Here is a 23,651-nt window from a genome sequence, read left to right as displayed (position 1 = left end):
GTGGATGTATGATCTTCTCTTGGTAACAAGAAATGTTTGAGCTTGGGGTTTTGAAATCCTATGTTCTGGAACGGTAAGACCCTGATATGCATAAGCTACATCAACTCCACTTTAAGTTTTGTGCAAGTTCTTTAAAATCATGATTTCTGGAGTGACCTCTACAATCTTACATGGTAACAACATATTTCCCCTACTGTGCTGAATACTTTTTTATGGCTTATTGATACAATTTAATGGCTTTTGAGCTCATGAGAACTTTACGGGTGAGTTTCAAGTATTGTGATTGCTTGATCATTTCTTTTGCTTGATATGTACCTGAACAAAGACTAGTTAAGATGCCTTGTTTAAAAACAATGGCAAACTATTCTGCAAGGCTTTTCTTCAGTTAATTAACCTACCTACCATAATTTCTTTTAGAAATACGTTCAGTTAAGTAATAATCAGAGAACTCTGTTTTTAACATGCCATTCCTTGCTTCCAGAGGAATATAAAATAATACACGTTCACAATCAGTAGATACATTTGTTGCTTGGGAATCTGGTCAGTCAGTGAGAATCATCTTGGATATTTCTGAAGTCCTTATTTCACCTTGAGCAAAACCATCCTGGCCTCCAGTTCCTCATGTGGCTTAGCAAGCTCTCTCGGGACATGTTGGAACAGATTGTACACTTTTTGGGTCAGAGAGTGGATCTTCTTCAGTATTTGGAAAACATCTTGCACTTTTTGGATGCCACTGCAATATAAATAATGAACCACCACCACTGCCTTCAGGCTTGGAGAGTGGAGTTATGTCTCCTTTAGCTTTTGCTTTGCGATTTTTTTTCTTTTAAGAAGTGCAATTAACATCATTTTGAAATAAAACTATTTATAAACATTTCTTTTTCTCATGAGCCCGAGTTTGCATGCAGGGACACAAAGTTAGCTCTTTGGCTGTGTCACAGATTTATAGTTTATTCACAGTGTGAACAATAGCAAATATAAGCAGCAAGCTAATGGGCTGAGCAGAAACCTAGCTGGAGCTGAAACATAGCTAAGTAAGGTTGATGTTACAGTACAGTAGCTGCAATAAACAAGTCAATGCGTATCCTTCAGCTTGTTGCATACTTGTGTGTGGGCACAAGAGGCCCTATATAGAAACTGAATGAATTTTTAAGAGGAAGAGACTGTTCTGGCTGACAAAGTCCAATTTCTCCCAGATTTTTGTGGTGAAATGCTGTTTAAAGCTATAGTTGCTAACAGCTAATGGACAACAAAAACATAAAAGAATTTTAAACTCTGGTCCAAAAAGAATCAGTTGCACAATCTTAAAATGAGGACGATTTTCTGTTGGGTGAGTGTATGTAGGCTGGAGTGATTTCAGTTCTAATTTTTATGCTAGCTTTGTATCTTTGAGCTATTTTATAAGATTTTAAGTCAGTCTTTGCAAGGTTATTGCTTACTTAATGCCTTGATGGACTCCATGCCAAAAGAAGCTGATGTCAACAGTTACAGAATGTTGAGTTTGGGGGGATTTTTGCAGGCTTTTTGTGACATCAGCTAAAACTGGGAGGACTAATGATTTGCATAAAGATTACCTAACTGATTCTTATTAGGTGATGCCGGTGACGTTAGAGGGGGGATGCCCCATTCTAATTAACTAAGGAATTCCTGAGGAGAAATTACACGGGGGAAGGAAAAAGGAATGCATAATCCTGAAAAGTTGGAGGAAAAGGTGAAACCATTGCTCATGTCTTCTGACCTTGTGATTCCAAAATCCTTGAAAAAGAAGGCCTGTGCTTTCTTCACGTCTCCGGCTGGCCACCAAGGCACAGGTGGAGAAATTTACAATATCTATGATGTACAAGCAAAAAGCTGCTGGCCGGCCAACAAATCCATGGACAATAAGCAGCTAAGAAAACTATCAGCGAATCTGCAGTATCAACTTCCTGAAGCTGAATGACAAAGTCATGACAACCATTTTTCATAAGAATCTATTAAAAATTAAATGTTTATTGTCCAGAGGATACTCCTAGTGAATCTTCTTGCATCTCTTTTCCAACTACCAGGTAACTGGCAGAGTATGTGTGTACATGCAGATGTGTGAGATTAGACCCACAGAATTTGAGAATGGTGACTCAGGAGTTGTTTCCCAAACATTTAAGACAGGTTACATAACCTTGCTGTTTAAAAGACTGCACACACATAAATTTTATGGCTTGGAAGGGTGCATTTAAATCCTAAGAAATTAGCTTCACCTAATGCTGTTTGTTAGTTCACTATAACATGCTTTTTTATCCTGAAGTGTATTGGAACATTTTACATAACGGTATGTTGGTGGGGATGGGTGGCAAGTGGTTGTAGCTGGAAGAGTTTGTGGAACCAGGTTAGCCAAGATTATCTCTCTCCTCGTGACACATTGCTACAGTTGTGATCAGCAAAGGCATTTGAGGTGGAACCACTTGATATGAAGGATGGGAAGGTGCTAGCAGGGCATTCTCAGTGAGGGGTCTTTGGTTTTGGAATTCTCTCTGTCCACCCTTTACTCCCTGCCCACCAGAGCCTAGATTTGTTAACTTTTCACACAAGCTGTAAAAGCCCATTTTTGATCTCTTTTTCTCAGGCGGTTGAGGAAGGAGTGGACAAATGTTTGGGACAGTCCTTTCCTATTATTTTATATTTAAACCTGTAGGACACACCCGGAGTATTGGACACCTGTCACTATATTTTATACATTCAAAATAAATAAAATGCATAAGTAAATAAACTAAACTGCTTTTGGTTAGATTTCCAAAAATATTTTCCTGGTTAAATCTCAGGACCTCTATTCCACCCCCAGCCTCCTTGAAATCTCATTCTCTCTTGGTTTTCCAGACCTTATCTTCACCTCCTGCTGTTCTTCATCTCATTTGGAGGCTCCACTTTCTCACTCTCCATGGCATTGTTACTCAAGATCACTCACTGGGATCTGTCTCTATCACTTTACATCCTCTCGTTCTTATCTCTCTCTCCACTTTGGACTTGTCTTCCTCTACCGAATCCTGCCTCTCTGACATCGTCTGGAGGTCTCATCATCAACTTAAACTAAGCAGGTGAGATTTTCAAAAGAGCTTACCTGATGTAGAAGCATAAGGTCACTGAACGCGAGACCTTCCCCTTGGTCACAATTCTTCCCGTGCTTCAAATATGGAACATAATGGTTGTCTGTAGCACTTCCCTCTCTCTTGCCCTTGCAGACCCAGTTTTTCTTCAAAGCATTTTTACATGCCATCCTTTTTCTGTCTAGACAACCAAGACAATGACATTCTCCCATCACCTCCCACCTTGACTATTGTACCTGCACTGTGGCTACCTTAATATCCGTATCATCCTCCAAAGGTTCAAAACAGAATGCAGCTGCTAAGATCATCTTTCTAGCTCACTGTTCTTACTAAATCACCCCTCCCCCCACTCAATCAAACCTTCCACTGGTTCTTGCTATTTCACCACATGAAGTTTAAGCTCCTTGTCTCTCACTTTCACAATGCCCTTCACAACTCTGAAACTCCCTACTGATTGGCTCTTGTTTTTTTTATTACATTTCCCTCCTCCACCACCTCTGCTCTGCCAACTATACCTGCTTCATCTGCTTCTCATGGAAACATCCCTGTACCTCCCTTCATGTGGCTCATTATGCAGGGATATACTGTTGTATGTTGCTTGTCTTATTAGCTTGTAAAGTCTGCAAGGCAGGAAGTCACAGAAATATAAATGAGAGTAGAACTTGGCCCATTAAGTTTAGTGGTTTGTGATACAGGATTGGGAGTGTATTACTACTATAAAAACGATACAATTCCGAATATCTCTGATTTAAAAAGTGCTTTCCATGCTACATAACACATTACTTTAGAAATATGTATTTATTGCATTATCTTTTATTAATTTTACAATTTTTAAAAGCAGTGTCTATTGAAACTATGATCTCTCTGTCAAAAAATACAACTGAACTTTGTGTACTTATATTTTATTTTATAGTTCTGAAGTTAAATACAAATTCATGGATTTTTCATATGAAAATAAGCCAAATAGCATTGTAACATGATTTGTTATAATGTATTAGAGATGTACATAAGAGTTCAAGCTGAGAATCTTATGTTCTCCCATGTATTATATTTACATAGTTGATTAATTTGTTATTTACACTTCTATGTGAATACTGAAGCTATAAAGCTGTTTCTCTATATTGTACATTTTTATTACAAAAATTCTATAAGACATTGCATTTTAGACAACACAGCATTCAGTGTTTTCATATCAATTTTATTAAATTACAGATTGGACTCACTAATGATGTGTCAAGATGCCTCCTATATGTTTAAAATTTTTGACCCATAAGAAAATATAAATTATAAACCAATTTTAATATTCTGATTCTTGATTTTGAAAAATAGGTCTATGGATGTAAAAATGACAGAGAAAGTTATTTGCTCTCTCTAGGTAACTGGTTGGAATAACACTTTGCCTGAGATGCATATTTATGAAAACATAAGGGTAATTACTTTTATAAAGTGAAATGTTTTTCTGTTAAGTTTTATGGTATTATAAATTTGGAGAGATTTTACATAAAAATATGTTGGCCTCCTATGTACTCTAAAATATCCTCTCTATATAATCAGTACATTAGGAAACTCCCCAGAACCCTCATTAAACAATGTGCATAAGTACAATTTTTAAATTCGGACATGGGCACAACAGCAAATGTAGCCTCTTTTAGGGGCATGCCAGCATTTCCTTTAAAGAAAGTGATATTTACCACTGGAATTTGGAAGACCTAGCAGTCAACCTCAGTGTACCTTGTGAAGGAAACTTTAAAAATACATACCAAGCTTTATAAATGTTACATATTAGCATCTAACACAGCAAACAGCTTTGGGTCGACTTTTCACGTTCTGTATAACTACCTAAATAAATGTCTTGATAAAAAAAGTTAAGTATACAAATCTCACAAAACATTATATGCTTACTGCTGTGTGCCTTCTCTCTTCTGAATTAGTTACAATAATTTGAATCTCTATTAACGGATTATTTTTATTCATGTTTTATAGATATAACCACCACAAATGGTCACATAAAAGTTTCAGGCTTTGTGTATTCTGTTATTGGTAGATATTCGGTTAGGCACAATATGACATTCTTTGTCAACTTAAGGTTAATTCTAGACACACTGTGACTAGACCATTAAAGATAAACAAAAATGTTGGGACTACACTGATATTTAAGATGGGCACATAGACTATGTGCTTTAGGCACAAATACAGTAATCCAGGAAGCCTGATCCTGCTTCAATTGACTCCCGTTGACTTCAATGGAAAAGAATCATGCCCTAGATGCCAAACATCAGTTTATGAATTGTTTAAGTTAGTTCCTTCCCCTCCATCAGCAATTTCATGCCATTTTAAAAGACAAATCCCATATAATAGCACAAACTGATTCCTTGATTCTCATTTACCTTGATTCTGCTATTAAATTAGTCAAAACACTGTCAAAAACCATGGCCCACAAGACAGGTAATTTAGCTAATGTCAACCCCCAAAAGAAAAAGAAACAAGCCAACTTAGTGGATAATATTTTGTAAGAGATTGCAAATAATTCATTATTATTAATATCTTAAGACAGAGTCCTCCTGAAGATTTTTTATTCCCCTAACTTAAAAATGCATTGCTACTTCTACACTTGTGCCATGAACACTCTGGAAGTGTGTTAAAGTAAAACAACTCTGAGCTCCTAATATATTGTGCCCCTTGCAGTTCTCAACTTCAGGCAGATCTCCTATTTTATAAGATTCCCTGAAAATAAATATTCCATTTACAGTATAGTAAATTAAGGGACTGTAAAAATTCATTCAGAACCCTGTGATTACATGAAGGAACATTAACTGTAGAAAGTTTGGGGGGGGATTTTTATTCTTCTAATGTTGAAAGGGGGGGATTTGGGCTGCTTGTTAATAGGAACAACCTTTGCTCTTCCCCTGCATCACAATGAGAGAACAAATCATAAAACAAGTTATTCAACAAATAAGTGAAGGACACAAGTATTACCCTTTTTCCTTTTCTAATATGTTAGAAACGGATTATAAGGCAAAAACTGACATTTAAAACATTTTGCATTGTAAATTAAGCCACTGAATATAAAATCCTTCCAAGTGAACTTTCATGCTGACAAACATTCAGGTCTTTTAAAACTTTATAATTATGAATTTGTTTACCATGACAGAAAAAGCATATTTTTTAATTTATTCAGTGTGTTTTAGAAATACTCCAAAATATAAGGCTTATGGGAGAATTTCATCCAATGCTGACACGTATCCTTAAGCACCACTTAAATCCTTAACATGTGGTTACAGTGGTGCACAGGGCCTGACAGAGCTCTCAGGACAACCTTAATGACTTCTAGAAAATGTGCAAATTGTGCCACCTATTCAGATTCCATATGTTGTGTTATTATAGTAGAATTTTAATATTTTGGTTCGCTGTATCAACACAAAAAACAATTTAAATGTTCTCTCAGGTTCAAAATAATAATAATAATAAAAAAAATAAAAACACTTGTAAGCCCTACTGTTCCAAATTCATCTTCATACCCATGATGTGTCCTTGTTTTCTACCAAGGGGAATCATTCCTATCACAGACAAATATAAGCAGGCAAAGGTGTCATAGACTAGTATTGCTTAGACAGGAATAATTATACAAGCTCACAATCATTCCCATTACAGATTTTAAGGCTTATGGACACATGACAATCACTAGGCAGAGATGAATGTAAAATGCATTCCATATTCATACATAATTCCAATAATTATCAAAGTAAGAAAAATGAAATACTATGAAACTTAATTGAACTTATGTTGCTTTTATATGTTGAGCAAGAAGGTTCACTTCTATGTTAATATAATGTTCAGTATCCTGGTCTGTCCATCTCTTTGGTATTCCAGTCTCATTTTGTAATGCTCACAGAATTCTTTATTTAAATGCAATGATTAGTAATTATGTGAAAGTGCTAACCAGAATAATGAAAGCCATAATACTCCAGAACAAGCTGGTTCTTTATACTCATTTCTTGTAATGATTGGGGGCATCTGCGAATGCAAACTTCAGTCTGTAGGCTTCTGCTAGGAGAACACTGATATCTTCATTTCCCCAGTGCATTGTGGGCAAATTCTGTAAAAAAATCAGCAACTCCTGGGGAGAAACAACAAAAAAGAAACAGGAAGATGAATGGTCTTAAAATAGAATTGTAATATAGTGAGCTTGTTATTATTTATTTGTATGTGTGTAGTGCCTTGAAACCCCAACCAATGCTGAGACCCCATTGTGTTAAGTACTATCCCTACACATTGTAAGAGATCGTTCCTACCCTGAAAAGTTAATCTATTATTAATATTTGTACTGTGGTAATGCCTAGGCCTCCATTCATGCATCAAACATGCTAGGCAAACACATAATAGCAAACACCCAGCAAATCTAAATAGACAAAGCAGCCAAAGAGTGAGGGGGAAAGGAATACTTATCTACATTTTACAGATGGGGGACTGAAGTACTGGGATCTAATGCCCAAGGTCAGACTGAAAGTCACTGGCAGAAATAGAAACTAAACTCCAATCCCCAGAGTCCCAATCTGTTGCCTTTACAGGACTATCCTTCCTCCAATCTAGTTTTATCAAATTACAGTAAATTTGCTTAATATAAATAGCAATTTAATTTATTTCCCCAGTTATTTTATTCCCACTTTCTGGTTCCACAGTTGCAAATTCCAGCTGAATGCAGCATCATGTAAGTACTGAGAATTCTTTCCAATTTCCACTCACCTCTTGTCTTCCACCTTTAGCTCTCTTAAAATTCCAGACAAGTATTGTACATTCCATGGACCTTTCGATTTGAATCAAGGATCTAGTTACAGTTACTAACACTTCTTACCCAGGTCACTTCAACCATCAATATGCTAGCTCTGAACATTCTGGCATATCAATCCTATACTCATTTCTTAGAAGGTTATAAAATAAATACTCATTTTGTTATTTTTAACCCACTTTACTTCATGTTACCGTAACTTCTATATTTTCAGGGTGAAACCCAGTGCACTACCATTATTATAACTTACTGACTATGCTGCACATTCAGTTTCAGAATTTAATTTAGTAACCCATTTTCACTAAATGGATGGTGCAAAGAACTGCCCAGTACTGAGCCACCTGAAATGTTGCAGATTAAAATTCCATCCAGCTGATCTTTACATAGAGTAAAGCACACAGAGCAAAATAAAATCTGGTAAAATCTGGCTTTTTGCATTTTTTAACTGCTCCCTCATTTATACACTGACAAAAACAATTCACTTCTGAAGTATCTATAAGACTACTTAATAGCCACAACTCTGGAGATTTTTTGGAAGATTACATTAGTTCAGTTTACTTCAGCATTCATTATGAATTTTCTAACATAGATTAAAATAGGTTCCACTTCCAACAATACTTTGAAACAATAACTAAAACATACAAATATTTTGCTAAAATATGGATTCCTACCACTATGGGAATTATGTATTACTGTGGCCACATGTCATCAGAAGACATTTCAAATGTGCTGTTGGCCAACTGAACACCTGTGGTTGGAGTATGTGAAATCCAACATGGATAAGATTAAATGGTTTATAAGGATTGGCAGTTGACTCCACTTTTTGGGGAATAAGGGGTCACTGGGAGAACTGGTTTTCTTCCTGTTCCATAATCCAGTGACCAGAAAGAGCATGGTTTCCCACACATCTATTATGGTCAGCCAAAATGCATCCTTGTTAACCTTCGCATAACCTTTCAGTATAGGACATTGTACAATTGCCCTTGCTTACCTGGCCAGAGCCATGGCTAATCAGAATGTCTGGGCTGGAAAGGAATTTCGCCCAATAATATAGACTGATCAACTATTTAGGGGCCTTTCACCTTCCCTGGTACATTATGAAGAAGTTTCTGACAGGCAGTAGGTCACTTCTCCAATCGTAATCATTAATAATGTATCTACCCTTTTCTTCCCTTTAAAAAAATATAATTATGTGTTTATTTATGTATTTGCTGCAAACTTTCAGATTTGTCTCCAGTAGTTAGGACAATCCTGTACCACTTGAGTCACAACGAATCAGGACTGTGTAGTTAAGGGAACTGTTGTCTGTAGGACCACGGCTTCATTTGTTGCACTCGGTGGAAGGTGGATAGCAAATGAGGCAGAGGATTGCAGGAAGAAACAAGATGGTCTTGTGGTTAAAGAAGCTGAATACTAGCCTGGAGAACTAGATTCTATCCCTCCCTGCACCAAACAGTTCACATCTGATGCTCATTAAGTTACTTAAACAAGCTTTTCATATGTGGTCACTAATAGTGACTCTCTCATTTTCTGGGCACCTAACTTAAGACCCTAGAGTGTGATTTGCAGAAGTGTTGAGCACTCACAGGTGCAAATGAAGTCAATGGGAGCTTTGAATAGATAAAAGTGCTATATGATACTATGTACAGTGAAAAATCACATCTTAGGTATCTCACATAGAGTACCCAAAATCAATGGATTATTTTTACCTTAATCTCTCTATGCCTCTGCTCCCCATCTGTAAAATGGGGATAATACTCACTTATCTCACGTGGATGTTGGGTAATAAATTAACTAACATTTGTGAAAACAACAAAGAGTCTGGTGGCACCTTAAAGACTAACAGATTTATTTGGGCATAAGCTTTCGTGAGTAAAAACCTCACTTCTTCGGATGCATAGAGTGAAAGCTTTCACTCTATGCATCCGAAGAAGTGAGGTTTTTACTCACGAAAGCTTATGCCCAAATAAATCTGTTAGTCTTTAAGGTGCCACCAGACTCTTTGTTGTTTTTGTAGATACAGACTAACACGGCTACCCCCTGATACTTGATAACATTTGTGAAGTATTCAGCTTCCATAGTGATGACTGCCATAGAAAGCATATGAGAAAATTAGCAAGTCTGCCTTCAGAGCACTGTTTGAATAGTGTGCAGTACATAAGGCATTGCACAACAAGTTAAAAACAAAATATTGAAAAGCTGTGAGCACTGTCCATTCTGTGCCCTGTGGAAAACATAATATAGGATCATGTAATTAAAGATTGTATCATGATACATACACATAAGGGCACAGACAACCTTAATTCTGGCATTTCCTAACTGCCGAGTGCTTGACCTTGCAACCTTAATAATGCTCATTTAACATAGGGGGTTTTTTTTTTTGTATCATTTCCTAGGTTTTTAAAAAAGGAAACTGAAAAGACATTCCTTCCACCTGGCAACATATTGATATCCACATGTGTCATTAGCAGGGTTAAAATTTTAGATTCACCACATGAACTTGTGCCTCTTGAGCGAATGGAGTAACTGATAGTAGTAGTAGGTTGTAATCTTCTTTGTGGACCAGAACTAGAGGGGGATGGGACACTTTGCCAATAGGTTTCATATCTATTTGGTAATAGAAGAATGGTGAGATTCAGGGAACTTTGATTCCATTCCAGGCTCTGGAGGAGAGCATACTTTAGTGCACCGGTGGCCAAATTTTTTACCTCATGCCCCCCCTTACCCTGTCCACCCCTTCCCAAGTTGGGGCTGGGAGCTGGGCCGCAGTTCCGTGGTAGGGGGGAGAGGAAATACATGGACAGGGGTAAAAGGGCTGAGACTCGGGCCACAGCCGGGAGCAGTAGCAGAGCTGTGTGGTGCTTTCTCCCTGCCCGCTATGGGGGCTGGCCCAGGCCCCAGCTGCAGCCCCCCCCAAACGTTCCTCCATGCCCTTGCAGAGGGGCGGGCCACACAGATTGGGGACCTCTGCTTAAGTGGGTACAAACTCTTCCACTTGTTCCTGCTAAGCATGACCCTTTCTGCACCATCCCCTCCAACTTGTCTCTGTCCTGTCTCTTCCCTAGCCTTGGCTCTTTGTTCCAATCCTAGTCTTCTTACCCAGCCAGACCCAGTCTCCAACTCACTCCCCCAAGCTCCTAATCCCAGTATACTCTCCCTGATCCCGCTTTTGTCCCCTCTGCATTTCAATCAGGAAGCTTTCTCCCTCCCCCAGGCTGCATGAGCCCATTAGTGGGGGTCAAGGAGAGTCAGAGACAGGCTCCCTGATCTCAGTTCAGGTGCCCAGACCTAAACCTAACATGGCTTGCAGCTGTTTTGGCTTCATCTGCTTCCTGGTAGCTTAAGGTATCGCTTGCTTTAAGGAATCTTGTTTCGTAAAATGGAAAAAGGAGGTTGTAAAACAGGCAGTGTTATAAATCTGACAAAGCATAACCATAGCTGATAATTAGCAGTACAACAGAAAAAGCATCAGAATATCTTTTAAAATGTGCTTTCTCAAGTGCAGTCATGTAATTGTTGGACAGCTGTCAAAGTACTACCAAAATCTTTGTCATTTCATTTCATTCTGCTTGTCAGCTGTGTTGCTAACTGTAATTAACAGATTAGCACTATCGAGTAGGAATCTTTTTTAAACAGAGAAAACTACATAGTTCACAAAAAAATTGAGATGTGTAATCTGAATAGGTGACCAGACAGCTAGCGTGAAAAATCCAGACAGGGGGTGGGGGGTAATAGGAGCCTATAGAAGAAAAAGATCCAAAAATCGGGACTGTCCCTATAAAATCGGGACATCTGGTCACCCTAAATCTGAAAAAAATTATTTTGAAAAATTCACTAGTCACAGTCACAAAACTAAATTAGGGTCATATGTAATTCTGAGAAATTAGCCGTTTTAACCATGTCATCAAAAATCTCTATATTTGCTGGACCACATCCTCCTATGGTATAAACTGGCATAATTAATGTATGCCATCTAAGGATATGGCCTTCTGTTTTTGCTTTTTTATTGAAGATTATACAAAAAGTTTTTAGAAACGTTCACTCAATTGTCAAGTGATGTGTTATTACATGAGACCAAACTTTATATTTAACCAATTTCCCATCTTATTCAAAATATATTATTATTGTCAGAGCCTACTTTACCCTATTTGGTGGTCGTATGAAACTATTATTCATCCCTTACCCACAAACCTAAGACTTCTATCCATAGTGTTCACACCATTAAGTTGTGGACTCAGCCTGTGGATTCTATGAAAGTTTAGAGAGATGATTCTTTGAAACACTCTCAAACTTAATTGACTGACCTTATACAAAAAGGAAATTCATAGATTCATAGATTCTAGGACTGGAAGGGACCTCGAGAGGTCATCGAGTCCAGTCCCCTGCCCTCATGGCAGGACCAAATACTGTCTAGACCATCCCTGATAGACATTTATCTAACCTACTCTTAAATATCTCCAGAGATGGAGATTCCACAACCTCCCTAGGCAGTTTATTCCAGTGTTTAACCACCCTGACAGTTAGGAACTTTTTCCTAATGTCCAACCTAAACCTCCCTTGCTGCAGTTTAAGCAGATCTCTGGGGCTACTAGAACAGAAAAAGTACAGCTCAGATGCCAGTGCTGGGATCTGACACATAACTGACAAAATCAGAAAGTATTATTTCAAGGGGGAACTCATGTCCAAATAAGCTTGGAGCCAACTAGCTCCCAAACCATTGTAGGATTGTGTTTCTTTTGGTGAACTTTAACACTTGTGTAGTGCTTTATAAAACATTAACTAACTGTCACAACAAACACTTAACTACTTCATAGGGGTCTGCTACCCTATTCAAGGGATAAAGAAAATAATGCAAATATGTTAAATTACTTGACTGAGACCACACTGGAAGTCAGTTTCAGAGCCAAAATTAGCAGGAGGAATCTTTTTCTCAGTCATGTACTTAGTTCACTATGCCACGCAGCTTCTGAGCTGCCACCCTTCTAGCTAGACAGCTAGATTTGTTGCCGTGCAAGGAGTCACATACACTGATATGGAAAAGTCTCCCTAAAAACTGAGTGAACTGTTGCATGGGTCCCAGGGAGCAACCCATTATAGCTGGAGTGGGCACTGTGAATAAATATGAATCCTGTAGGAAAAGCCATCTTGACAAACTTTCTTCCTTAAACTTTCTTCCATTTGCAATGCTATCTGTACAAGGACAAGAAAGGTGAATTTTTAAAAATGAAAGTGGAGATTAGCTTTAACATTTAGAAGTTCCCAAAATCAGGGGCAGGAGAAATCCTGTGTATGTCAGCAGCCCTAAATGTGGGCTCTTGTTATTGTTATATATTACTTAGTTTCACTTAATTTTCATAAAAAGACAGTGTTTTTAAAAGGATATATTAATACAGAGAAATAGCTTTTATTTTTATGAAATTTACAAACATGCTGGAAAAATAATTTTAGAATATAATGCTTTTCAAACACATTTAAAAATTAGAGCCGCCTTAAAATATGCATTCATAATCTTCAAGTGATAAGAAATGTTACAAATTTCAGAGAGAAAACACTTATTGAAAATACAAGGCATCAAGGTGTAATACTCTCTCTTTTAAATCGATGTGACAATTATACTGTGTTTTGAATATCATAAAATGGTGACAAACTAACTTTCTTTTTTTTAACCCTTGAAATCATCTTGATGAATATTTTTATAAATACTTACTGACTGCACAATGATTAAAAGGAATAAAACTACTACAACTAACTAAATAACATTCCATAATATTTACTATATGGTATATTTACCTTTTTCAAAGCACTGTAGATATTAGCTTACTGTAGATATATTAACTTACTGGTTGTCTCAACACACCTGTCAGATACATTGACAAACCACATTGTGGGTTTTTTTAACATATATGGAAACAACCAGTGACTTGTCTTCCAAGACCACAGAATGTGTCTGTTGGAAAGCTGGATTCAGAACCCACGAGTTCCTGGAGAACACAATCCACCAGACCACATGAAATAGGCCATATTAAAAACTACATCATGAAAGTTCATCTTTCATTTAAACACTATACTAAATTTAACACAGTGCTTAAATAAGATAGATGGCGCCTCTTAAAAAACAACACTGCTTAAATGCTTCTAAAATTACTTCCAAACTCAATTCATGATTTTCATCAGGGCTGAATATGTAAATTCATGGCACAGTAACATGTTGAGGGTCCAATCCTGTTCTCATTGAAATAAATGGGAATTTTGCCATTGACATAGATGGGAAAAGGCTCAGGCCCCCTAACTGTTCAAGAAAGTAAGATTGGTCCTGATTGGGGAATATGCATTATAAATCCAAGTGAGGTAATTGGCAATCACCAAGACACATCGCTTTAGTAATTTACTTAAGATGAGGTTGACCTTACTCAGATATAATGCTTAACAGAGCTTCAAAACAGATCTGGATAAAAATAAACCTCACAACTTGTTAAAAATAAAAAGCATAACCTGAAAAATACCTTCTCAAGAAAATGACATTTTCTTTTAATGCCAAACAGGCCAGAGGAGTGTTCATTGTAGCCTGAATGTGAAATAGCCTAAGAAAAATATGTTCCTATGCCTTTCAATCAGAGGAGATACACAGCATCTGCTAATCAATATTTAACAAAGTACATGATAAGGCTATTTAAAAGCTACTCATTTTAGCAGTTTATAATTACAACAGAGCAAAGATGAGGCATTAGTAGTGACTAAGGCTAGGTCTCGTCGGGACACGACAATCGATCCCCGAATCGACGCTCTTACTCCACCAGCGGAGGTGGGAGTAAGCGCCGTCGACAGGGAGCCGCGGAGGTCGATTTTGCCGCTGTCCTCACAGCGGGATAAGTCGTCTCCGATAGGTCGAATTCAGCTACGCTATTCGCGTAGCTGTATTTGCGTATCTTAAATTGACCCCCCCGTAGTGAAGACCTGCCCTGAGATAAACTAGATTAATTTATTTATGATTATTGTTCTGATTTTTCTCACAGATAGACTTTAATGGTTCTTGCTTTATGTGCAAGTAAGGCAGCCAGACTAATTAGTGCATTTCACTTTTCCCATCCACATTCAGAGTTTTAATTTGTGTCGCTCTCCTTGTTTATTTTATTTACGTTATTTGTTTTAATGAAAAACTCTTTGGTGATAAATATATATATTGAAGAATATATTTTAGAATGAGGAAGCTATGCTGAGTTTGAAAACCAGTTTGTAAAACATGCTTCCACCAGTCATTTTTCTGGTCCATTTAATTTTTTCTGTAAAGGCATCTGTCTGGGGAATCTGTCAATTAGCCCATAGTTCTATTTAAATTATTCACCAAAGACAAAGGCTCAAAACTGTATCCAACATTCTAACGTTAGAAATTGTAGAGAATCACTACAAATCAACTTAAAGGTCAGAAGGTGTTTGTACTTACAAAAATGGTTGCATGTTTTGATAGACTATACAGATGAAATTAGCTTTTATTTCTTATGATACTGAATTTGCACAGTTCAATTTTACAACAAGAAATGTCTCTACCTGGTGTGTGTGTGTGTGTGTGTGTGTGTGTGTGTGTGTGAGAGAGAGAGTGAGAGAGAGAATGTAGAAAAGGGAAGATACAATATCATCCGACATTAAATTATAACCAAAGAGATTTGATACTGTCTGCTGTTAGAGTGTATGCATCTGCAGGATGAATTATAATGTGTTCATGGTAGCAAGACTCTGGTGAAATGACCTTAGGTGAGCAAACTTTCTTAAATAGGTCAGAAATTGGAGAAGCATAAAAACTTGTCCCTACAACTTCAATTTCCTAGTTAATATTTACAGAATAATGAGAGGATATATGCCTTTTATATTAGTAGAACTTTAACTGTACAAATCCTTTTAATTTAAGCCTTTTCATAAGTAGGCAAATAAGGTAGGTTTTCTCTTTATTAATCTTCTCATTTATTTTGCTTATCTTCATTCTTCTTTCTTTCTTTGTTTAGTCTCCTGCTGTTTTGCTTACTTTATTTCCTCCATAAATCTTTCAGCAGGTGTTGGAAAATGCTACAGTAGGCCTGGACAGATGGGTTTTAATATGCTATGAACCCACTTGATATTTTATAATACTGAGGCACTCACTGCTATAGTAACAGGTTTATCAGCATTTCTACTAGAAATGAGGGCTTTCAAGCGATTAAAAAATTAATTGCGATTAATCGCAGTTAAACAATATTTTTGGATGTTTTCTACATTTTAAAATATATTGATTTCATTACAACAAAGAATACAAAGTGTACAGTGCTCACTTTATATTTTTGATTACAAATATTTTCACTGTAAAAAACAAAAGAAATAGTATATTTCAATTCACATAATACAAGTACTGTAGTGCAATCTCTTTATAATGAAACCTGAACTTACAAATGTAGAATTATGTACAAAAAATAACTGCATTCAAAAATAAAACAATGTAAAACTTTAGAGCCTAAAAGTCCACTGAAAACTACTTCAGACCAACCGCTCAGAAAAACAAGTTTGGTTACAATTTGCAGGAGATAATACTGCCCACATTTTGTTTACGTCACCTGAAAGTGAGAAGAGGTGTTCACAAAGCACTGTTGTAGCTGGCATCGCAAGATATTTACGTGCCTGATGCACTAAAGATTCATATGTCCCTTCATGCTTCAACCAAAGCAGAGTGGACTGACACATGTTCATTTTCATTATCTGAGTCGGAAGCCGCCAACAGAAGGTTGCTTTTCTTTTTTGGTGGTTTGGGTTCTGTAGTTTCGGCATTGGAGTGTTGCTCTTTTAAGACATCTGAAAGCATTCTCCACACCTTGTCCCTCTCAGATTTTGGAAGGCACTTCAGATTCTTAAACCTTGGGTCGAGTGCTGTAGCTATCTTTAGAAGTCTCACATTGGTACCTTCTTTGCATTTTGTCAAATCTGCTGTGAAAGTGTTCTTAAAACGAACATGTGCTGGGTCATCATCCGAGACTGCTATAACATGAAATATATGGCAGAATCCAGGAGAACAGGAGACATACAATTCTCCCCCAAGAAGTTCAGTCACAAATTTAATTAAGGCATTATTTTTTTAACAGGCATCATCAGCATGGAAGCATGTCCTCTGGAATAGTGGCGGAAACATGAAGGGGCATATGAATGTTTAGCATATCTGGCACGTAAACACCTTGCAATGCCAGCTACAAAAGTGTCATGTGAATACCTGTTCTCACTTTCAGGTGACATTGTAAATAAAAGCAGACAGCAGTATCTCCCATAAAAGTAAACAAACTTGTTTGTCTTAACAATTGGCTGAACAAAAAGTAGTACTGAATGGACTTGTGGGCTCTAAAGTTTTACATTGATTTGTTTTTGACTGCAGTTATGTAGCAAAAAAAATCTATCTTTGTAAGTTACACTTTCACGATAAAGAGATCACACTATAGTACTTGCATAAGGTGAATTGAAAAATACAATTTATTTTATCATTTTTACAGTACAAATATTTGTAATAAAATAATAATATAAAGTGAGCACTGTACACTTTGTATTCTGTGTTGTAATATAAATCAAAATATTTGAAAATGCAGAAAAACATCCAAAAATACGTAATAAATTTCAATTGGTTTAACAGTGCGATTAATTGTAATTATTTTTTTTAATTGCAGTTAATTTTTTTGAGTTAATCACACGAGTTAACTGCTATTAATTGACAGCCCTACTAGAAATCCTTCTTTTCTAAGGGTTAGTAATGCATTCATAGAAATTTGCTCCAAGCTGAAACTTTGTAGGTGTCTTGGCCTGTGGCTTTGGAGAAGAAAGAAAATATAATGTACATACACACACACACACACACACACACACACACACACACACACTTAAAAATCTCCTCTCAATTCCATAAGGAAAACTCACAATTTACCGCTGTATAATACCTTCAAGTAAGCTATAATAATATCATTGAACATCGTGTTATGAGTTGATCTAGGTAGCACAGTGACCTAGAGTCTGATGCCAAAAGATGCTGAAAACGTCTGTAGGAGTGCTGAGTACCCTGAACTCCCTAGGATGTCAGTGGGAGTTCAGGGTACTCAGTACCTTGTAGGATCAGGCGCTCAGTACTCCCTCAAAAGGACTGGCTATTATTGTTGCTCGGGTTACAAATGCAAATGAGTATGGAAGTCACCTCTCTCCATTTGAGCACATCACAAAGCCACCACAGAGTCTGGTACAATTAATAGTCTAGCCATGTAGTTTTTTTTTTTTTTTTTATAAACTTCACATTTATGGTTAAACGGATCCAGTTTTTATTAGGACAGTGTCACATTTTCTCCTCATACATCTGCTTCCACAGATCCTCATTCTTTAGGGCCTCAAGTTATGATGCACAGCCTCAATACTTTTTGAAAGGATAGCTGTTAATGGAATAGTGGCTCAACACAGCCAATAGGGAGCAACAACATAAGACATAAGAAAAGATTTGGTCCTCTCCTTAGCATGAGGCTGGACCTGATACATCTGACTAATACAGTTTTACATTTTAAAAATGCAAGATTTCTTATCAGCTTGGTGTTTTTCATTTTTAATAATATTTAGCATTTATATAACACTTTTCACGTTGGAAGTGCTTTGCAAGCAATCTATTTACTTTTAGCTAGCTATGTAATGTCATGTAGGTTTTTAAAGATGATTTGAAGTCTGTAGCTTTTCCCCATTTAGCATTTTAATAACTTTCATAATACTGCATATTAAATGGATTCTCAGGTTGTTCAAATGCTAAATTTTACCATCCATAAATTTGTCATAATCCTGTGGGGAATATTTTGCAGATTCTAAATACTGTTTTTTAAAATCAATACTCCTACTCTGTGAATTACACAAAAACAGCCATTATTTGTGGAGGACACTTGTAGATCTATGAGACTTCCACCTATTTACTCTGCAGCTGCCTTTGAGAGATTGTTCCTAAACTATTCTGTTTATATACCACCTTTAATAACAGTGGTAATCAAACAAGCATTATGTGCGCTTGCTGACTCTGTGGGCTGATGCTGCCAAATACAATACACACAAAAAAAGAGAAGACACAAGAGTCCATTAAAAAACATCCACTGAAGTTACAACTTAGCAAAGTCACAGAATAACACTACCTAGCCCATTCATCAGTAAATGTTAGAGCACTTTAAAATGGAGGTCAGTATAATTATTGCGGCTAGGGAAACCAAGGCATAGAGAGGTGAAATGACTTTCCCAAGGCCACACAGCATGCCATTGACAGAACTGGGAATAGGTCCTGGGCCTCCAAAGTCCCAGTCCAATGCTCTATCCAGTAGTCAACACTACCTCTCCCCTACGGACAAAAGCTACTATCTTTTAAAGAGATATCTGTAAGAAAACTATTGGTAGTTCTAAAACATTTCTTAGCCACAGGGAGGAATTAGTGGACTAATGACTGTCAGCTGTACCTGGCAGTAATGGATTGACAGTAACCTAAATTATATTCCACATACTGTGTGGTTCTGAATTTCACCGGATACTTAAAGTGGGCTATCTGACCGTGTTCATCTCTCAAACCTGGGATCTGACTGCATGGTAGAGTATTGGGGCCCATCCTTGGTCCTCTCTCCCTGCATCTTCTACACTCACCTAATTACAAGTTACTGCAGCCTTCGGAGAAACTCCCTTGCCCACTATGGTCCCAGTGGCAGGGAAAAAAAGAAAATCAGAATATCTGTACAGCTGTTTGATAGGAAGAGCATGCTAATTCCCACAAGTTCCTTGCTCTGTGAGTAGCTGTGCATTTCCTATACAGAACAGGCACAGTGTCACAGGTCCCAGTCAACTGTCCCTCTTGGTCACTCACTAGACTGCTGTGAGGAGAATCCAAGCCTCTGGATCCCCAGATGTTCTAAACCTCTCAAAGCCTGAACAGCATCCAGCTACTGCCCCAGTCTTTGGGGTCCTTAGGCACACTCTAGGGCAGAGACTGGATGCCTAACTCCTGGGCTCAGTACCGAGTCTTTAGATTCCCCTGTAGCTTAAACACAACCTCTCCCAGATCTCCACCCTAAGGTGTGATCCTTCTGGTTTACCTTTAAGTCTCGGAAGGCAGATGCATGTAACACAGACACCCTGCATATGTTTCTAACACTGTAATGGTCTTTATTTGATAGCACAAGACATGCATAGATCCATACAAAAATAAACTCTACCCACATTTCCCTGCAGCAATTTCCCCCCCACTCCAAAGCATTCCTTCGTCTGAGGTTGAAGTCACTTCAATAATCCAGAGTCCTCCTGCTTCACTGCCTGGCTTGTCCTGAAACATGGATCCTTACTTCCTTAAGTCAGCTTGTTTCATTGCCATTGGTCAGTCTAACCTCCTTCCCTTCTCCCGTCTGGACTTCTTGTGTGTTGTTACCCACGCTCTTTTTGTGTGGTTTTGGGTTTCTGTTCATATATCCCCCTACCACCACTTGGTGTTTTTTGTTCTGTGTTCCATGTTAAGTATCGTTACACCTTCTTGTCAACTGTCTGAAATGGGCCGTCTTGATTATCACTACAAAAGTTTTTTTTTCTCCTGCTGATAATAGCTTAATTAATTAGCCTCTTAGAGTTGCTATGGCAACTTCCACCTTTTCATGTTCTCTGTATGTATGTATGTCTTCTTACTATATGTTCCATTCTATGCATCTGATGAAGTGGCTGTAGCCCATGAAAGCTTATGCTCAAATAAATTTGTTAGTCTCTAAGGTGCCACAAGTACTCCTGTTCTCCCTAGGATGTGGTTACTCTTTAGCATAACTATTAGGTGTCATTGAAGCTGAGCATTTCCCATTGTCTTCAGTCTGGTGTGTACTTGCTGCAGGCCCTGTCCACAATAGCAGATACACATACATAGGCTTTCCATGATACAGAAATTCTATACCAACTTCTTATCATCAACCAGAATTCATAAGTTATACAGATAGATTCCACAATTCATCACACACAATTCCTCTGCTGCATAGTGCTGACCATTATCAGAACTAGTCAACCCAGTACAAGCCAATTTACGTCCTTCCTGCCACGTAAATTAGGGACTGGATTGGGTCCTAAGTACATAATTCATAACTATTACAAAAAAATAAACATGATACTGAAAAAGTACTGCGATATCTGAATACCCCATAAGATTCCAGTTACATATTTACTCCACAGTATTTGAGATAATAAATATTCTTTCCTGACGCCTGGTTCTAGACCACTTGAAATTCAACAATTCATTATTAGACAAACAAAAATACATCTATCATAAAACTTCATTCAGTTTACATGTTATTTTAATTGCATAAAGCTTTACATGACAGTCCCCAATTACACATTTAATTTATATCTGTAATTTAAAAAAACGTTACAAACTTTTATTGAAGATTAGCAGCTATATTATATACAATAACCACTCAAAAACTTGCCAATTCTCTTAGTTAACTCAACAACATTTCCGCAGTATATGCAGCATAGACCTCTGTACAGTAAAGGTAGGGAACTAGAGGACATTCTGCAAATACTGAAGTACAAGTAGAATTATCTATCTACTCTAATGCAAAGGTGATAAATATATAATGGAAAACACCAGGTCTATCACAGAATTAAGTTACAATGGGTGAGATTTTCAAAGCTCTCAGCATAGGCCTTATTCTGATTCTATTGAAGTCATAGAATCATAGGACTGGAAGGGACCTTGAGAGGTCATCTAGTCCAGTCCCCTGCACTCATGGTAGGACTAAGTATTATCTAGACCAAACTATTTGCTTCAACAAGGGGCAGAATTAGGCCAATGCTGAGGACTCATAAATGAGCCGAATCTTAGGGAGCAGGCCAAAGAGTATACCCAGCATTATTGGTTATATGGTGGGAGCTGTGCTAACCCCACATTAGACCCATTTAAATTTCTAGTATATGAGATGGGTGAACATATACCACCCATACCCAGTGTTAAATTAATAAAGTTGTGGCCTGCCACTTAAAATCCATTCCAGTGTCTCTCGTTCATCCACATGTGTTCTCTGAACAAACCGTCTTGCAATTGGAATGACAGTGTTGCAGTTCAGAAATGAGGTGTTTTAGCACAAACACTCTAGCCAGTGATTATACTGAGTCATGTTCAAGAACACCAAACACACATAATATTTTGATAAGGGAAAAAAATTAAAAATGTAGTAATGAAAAATTTACAAAAATATATGACTAAACTATTGATATACTAATTTAAACTTTTTAAAATATTGCAAATACTTAGGTTATCTACTTAGGTGGATGTAGGTATTTATATGGCATTTGAGGTACGACAAAGTAAGAGGCTTTATGTATGGAGTCTACAGTATACATAGTAGGAATAGAAAGTTCTGAATTCTTTCTATGTATATTCAATAGCTATTTGCTTTGTTATTGTAGCTGTGCTGGTCCCAGGATATGAGAGAGACAAGCTTGTACCTTTCACCAACAGAAGTTGGTGCAATAAAAGCTTTACACCTCATTACCTCATCTCTCTTTGTATATTCAAGATATGCTGCAAAATTTCAGAGACACTGAGTTCAAAGGATTTAGGAGATACTGATTTATAGCATGTCTAGAATGTGTGTTATTTAAGAACTCCTGTGATGCATTTAAAAAGTCAATATTTTTCCCCATTATAGTTTAATGGAAAGAAATCAATAATTGCTGAAACAGTGAACATTCAACTCATTAAATTCAGTATCATTTTATGAGCTTTTTTACATCTTGTTTATTGAACAGTACATGACGTATGTATCTTCTGTAATAATTAGATCCTTCAAGGGGGTTTCAAAGTGTTTTTTAAGAAAATTGCCTATGAAAAGATTCTTATTATTTATCTTATTTTAATCTTTGTTTGATATTCCATGACTTTTTAACCAATGGATCAAAGAACACAGATCACAACCCGACTCTCAAAAAGGATGAAACTAACAATGGACCAAAAAGGTCATTCCATACACTGATTAGAATTGTTAGCTCTTAAGAGACACGCATTTTTTTATTCGAAATACGTAAAAGTAAATCTTCCCTGCCATCACACCACACTCAGTAATTCAACTGCAGAGAGATCACTTGCTCTGAAGAAAATATTCTTATTTTATATTTGTAGTGCATTTCTGATGTCCTTTAAATGTCACTAGTCTTTCTGTTCATTAATATTTTGAACTGAGGATAGCACTGTTTGACTTTTTACTCATTTTCCTCAAAATTACTGGTGATTTCAGAAATAGGGCCAGAAACTTCCCCAAGCACCACCCTGAAAGCATTAGTTAATACAGTCTTCTATAGAGGATTTCTTTGACAATCCACTTATTAGTTTGAAAATCTTGTTATATTCTGGAAGAAACCATTGTTAAAAATAGAGAAAATAGTGATTGCTATATATGGCTCAAATACCAGCTTCTGAAATTGGCCAACGGCGAGGGATGATGGTTCTCAACAAAGTGAAAAATAGAAGGTGACACATTGACAGAACAATCTTCTGTTAATCTTCTGATAACATATGGCGTTGTATTGTCCTTGTAATTAATTTCATATTTTTCAGAAGAAATAATTATATTGAGAAATACACCTTAGGGCCCTGAAAATAAAAGCTTATGACAAGTTGATGGTCTTATTTTTCCCTTTCATGTTTCTCTTTTCATGAACACTGGCAAAGACTTTTTGATCACTATACAGCATATTTAAAACACTAAAAACCGCAATTAGATTCTTGTTTGATCCTGTATGAATCTATCTTCTTCATG

The 23,651-nt window shown here is 37.0% G+C and overlaps 1 protein-coding gene across 2 annotated transcripts in view; it reads right to left on the bottom strand.

Annotated features, from left to right (window-relative positions):
* Nucleotides 1-3,963: 3,963 nt before the first annotated feature.
* TBC1D22A (TBC1 domain family member 22A) overlaps nucleotides 3,964-23,651 on the bottom strand; it is a 433,739-nt gene continuing 414,051 nt past the window's right edge. For both annotated transcript variants that reach the window (XM_034767118.1, XM_034767128.1), the window contains exon 13: nucleotides 3,964-7,194. In XM_034767118.1, coding sequence (XP_034623009.1) covers nucleotides 7,066-7,194 — 129 coding nt within the window. In that variant the 3' untranslated portion in view covers nucleotides 3,964-7,065. The remainder of the gene's footprint in view (nucleotides 7,195-23,651) is intronic.

The sequence above is a fragment of the Trachemys scripta genome, chromosome 1 (assembly GCF_013100865.1).
Source record: "Trachemys scripta elegans isolate TJP31775 chromosome 1, CAS_Tse_1.0, whole genome shotgun sequence".
NCBI lineage: Eukaryota > Metazoa > Chordata > Testudines > Emydidae > Trachemys > Trachemys scripta.
This window is presented reverse-complemented; position numbering and strand designations above follow the sequence as displayed.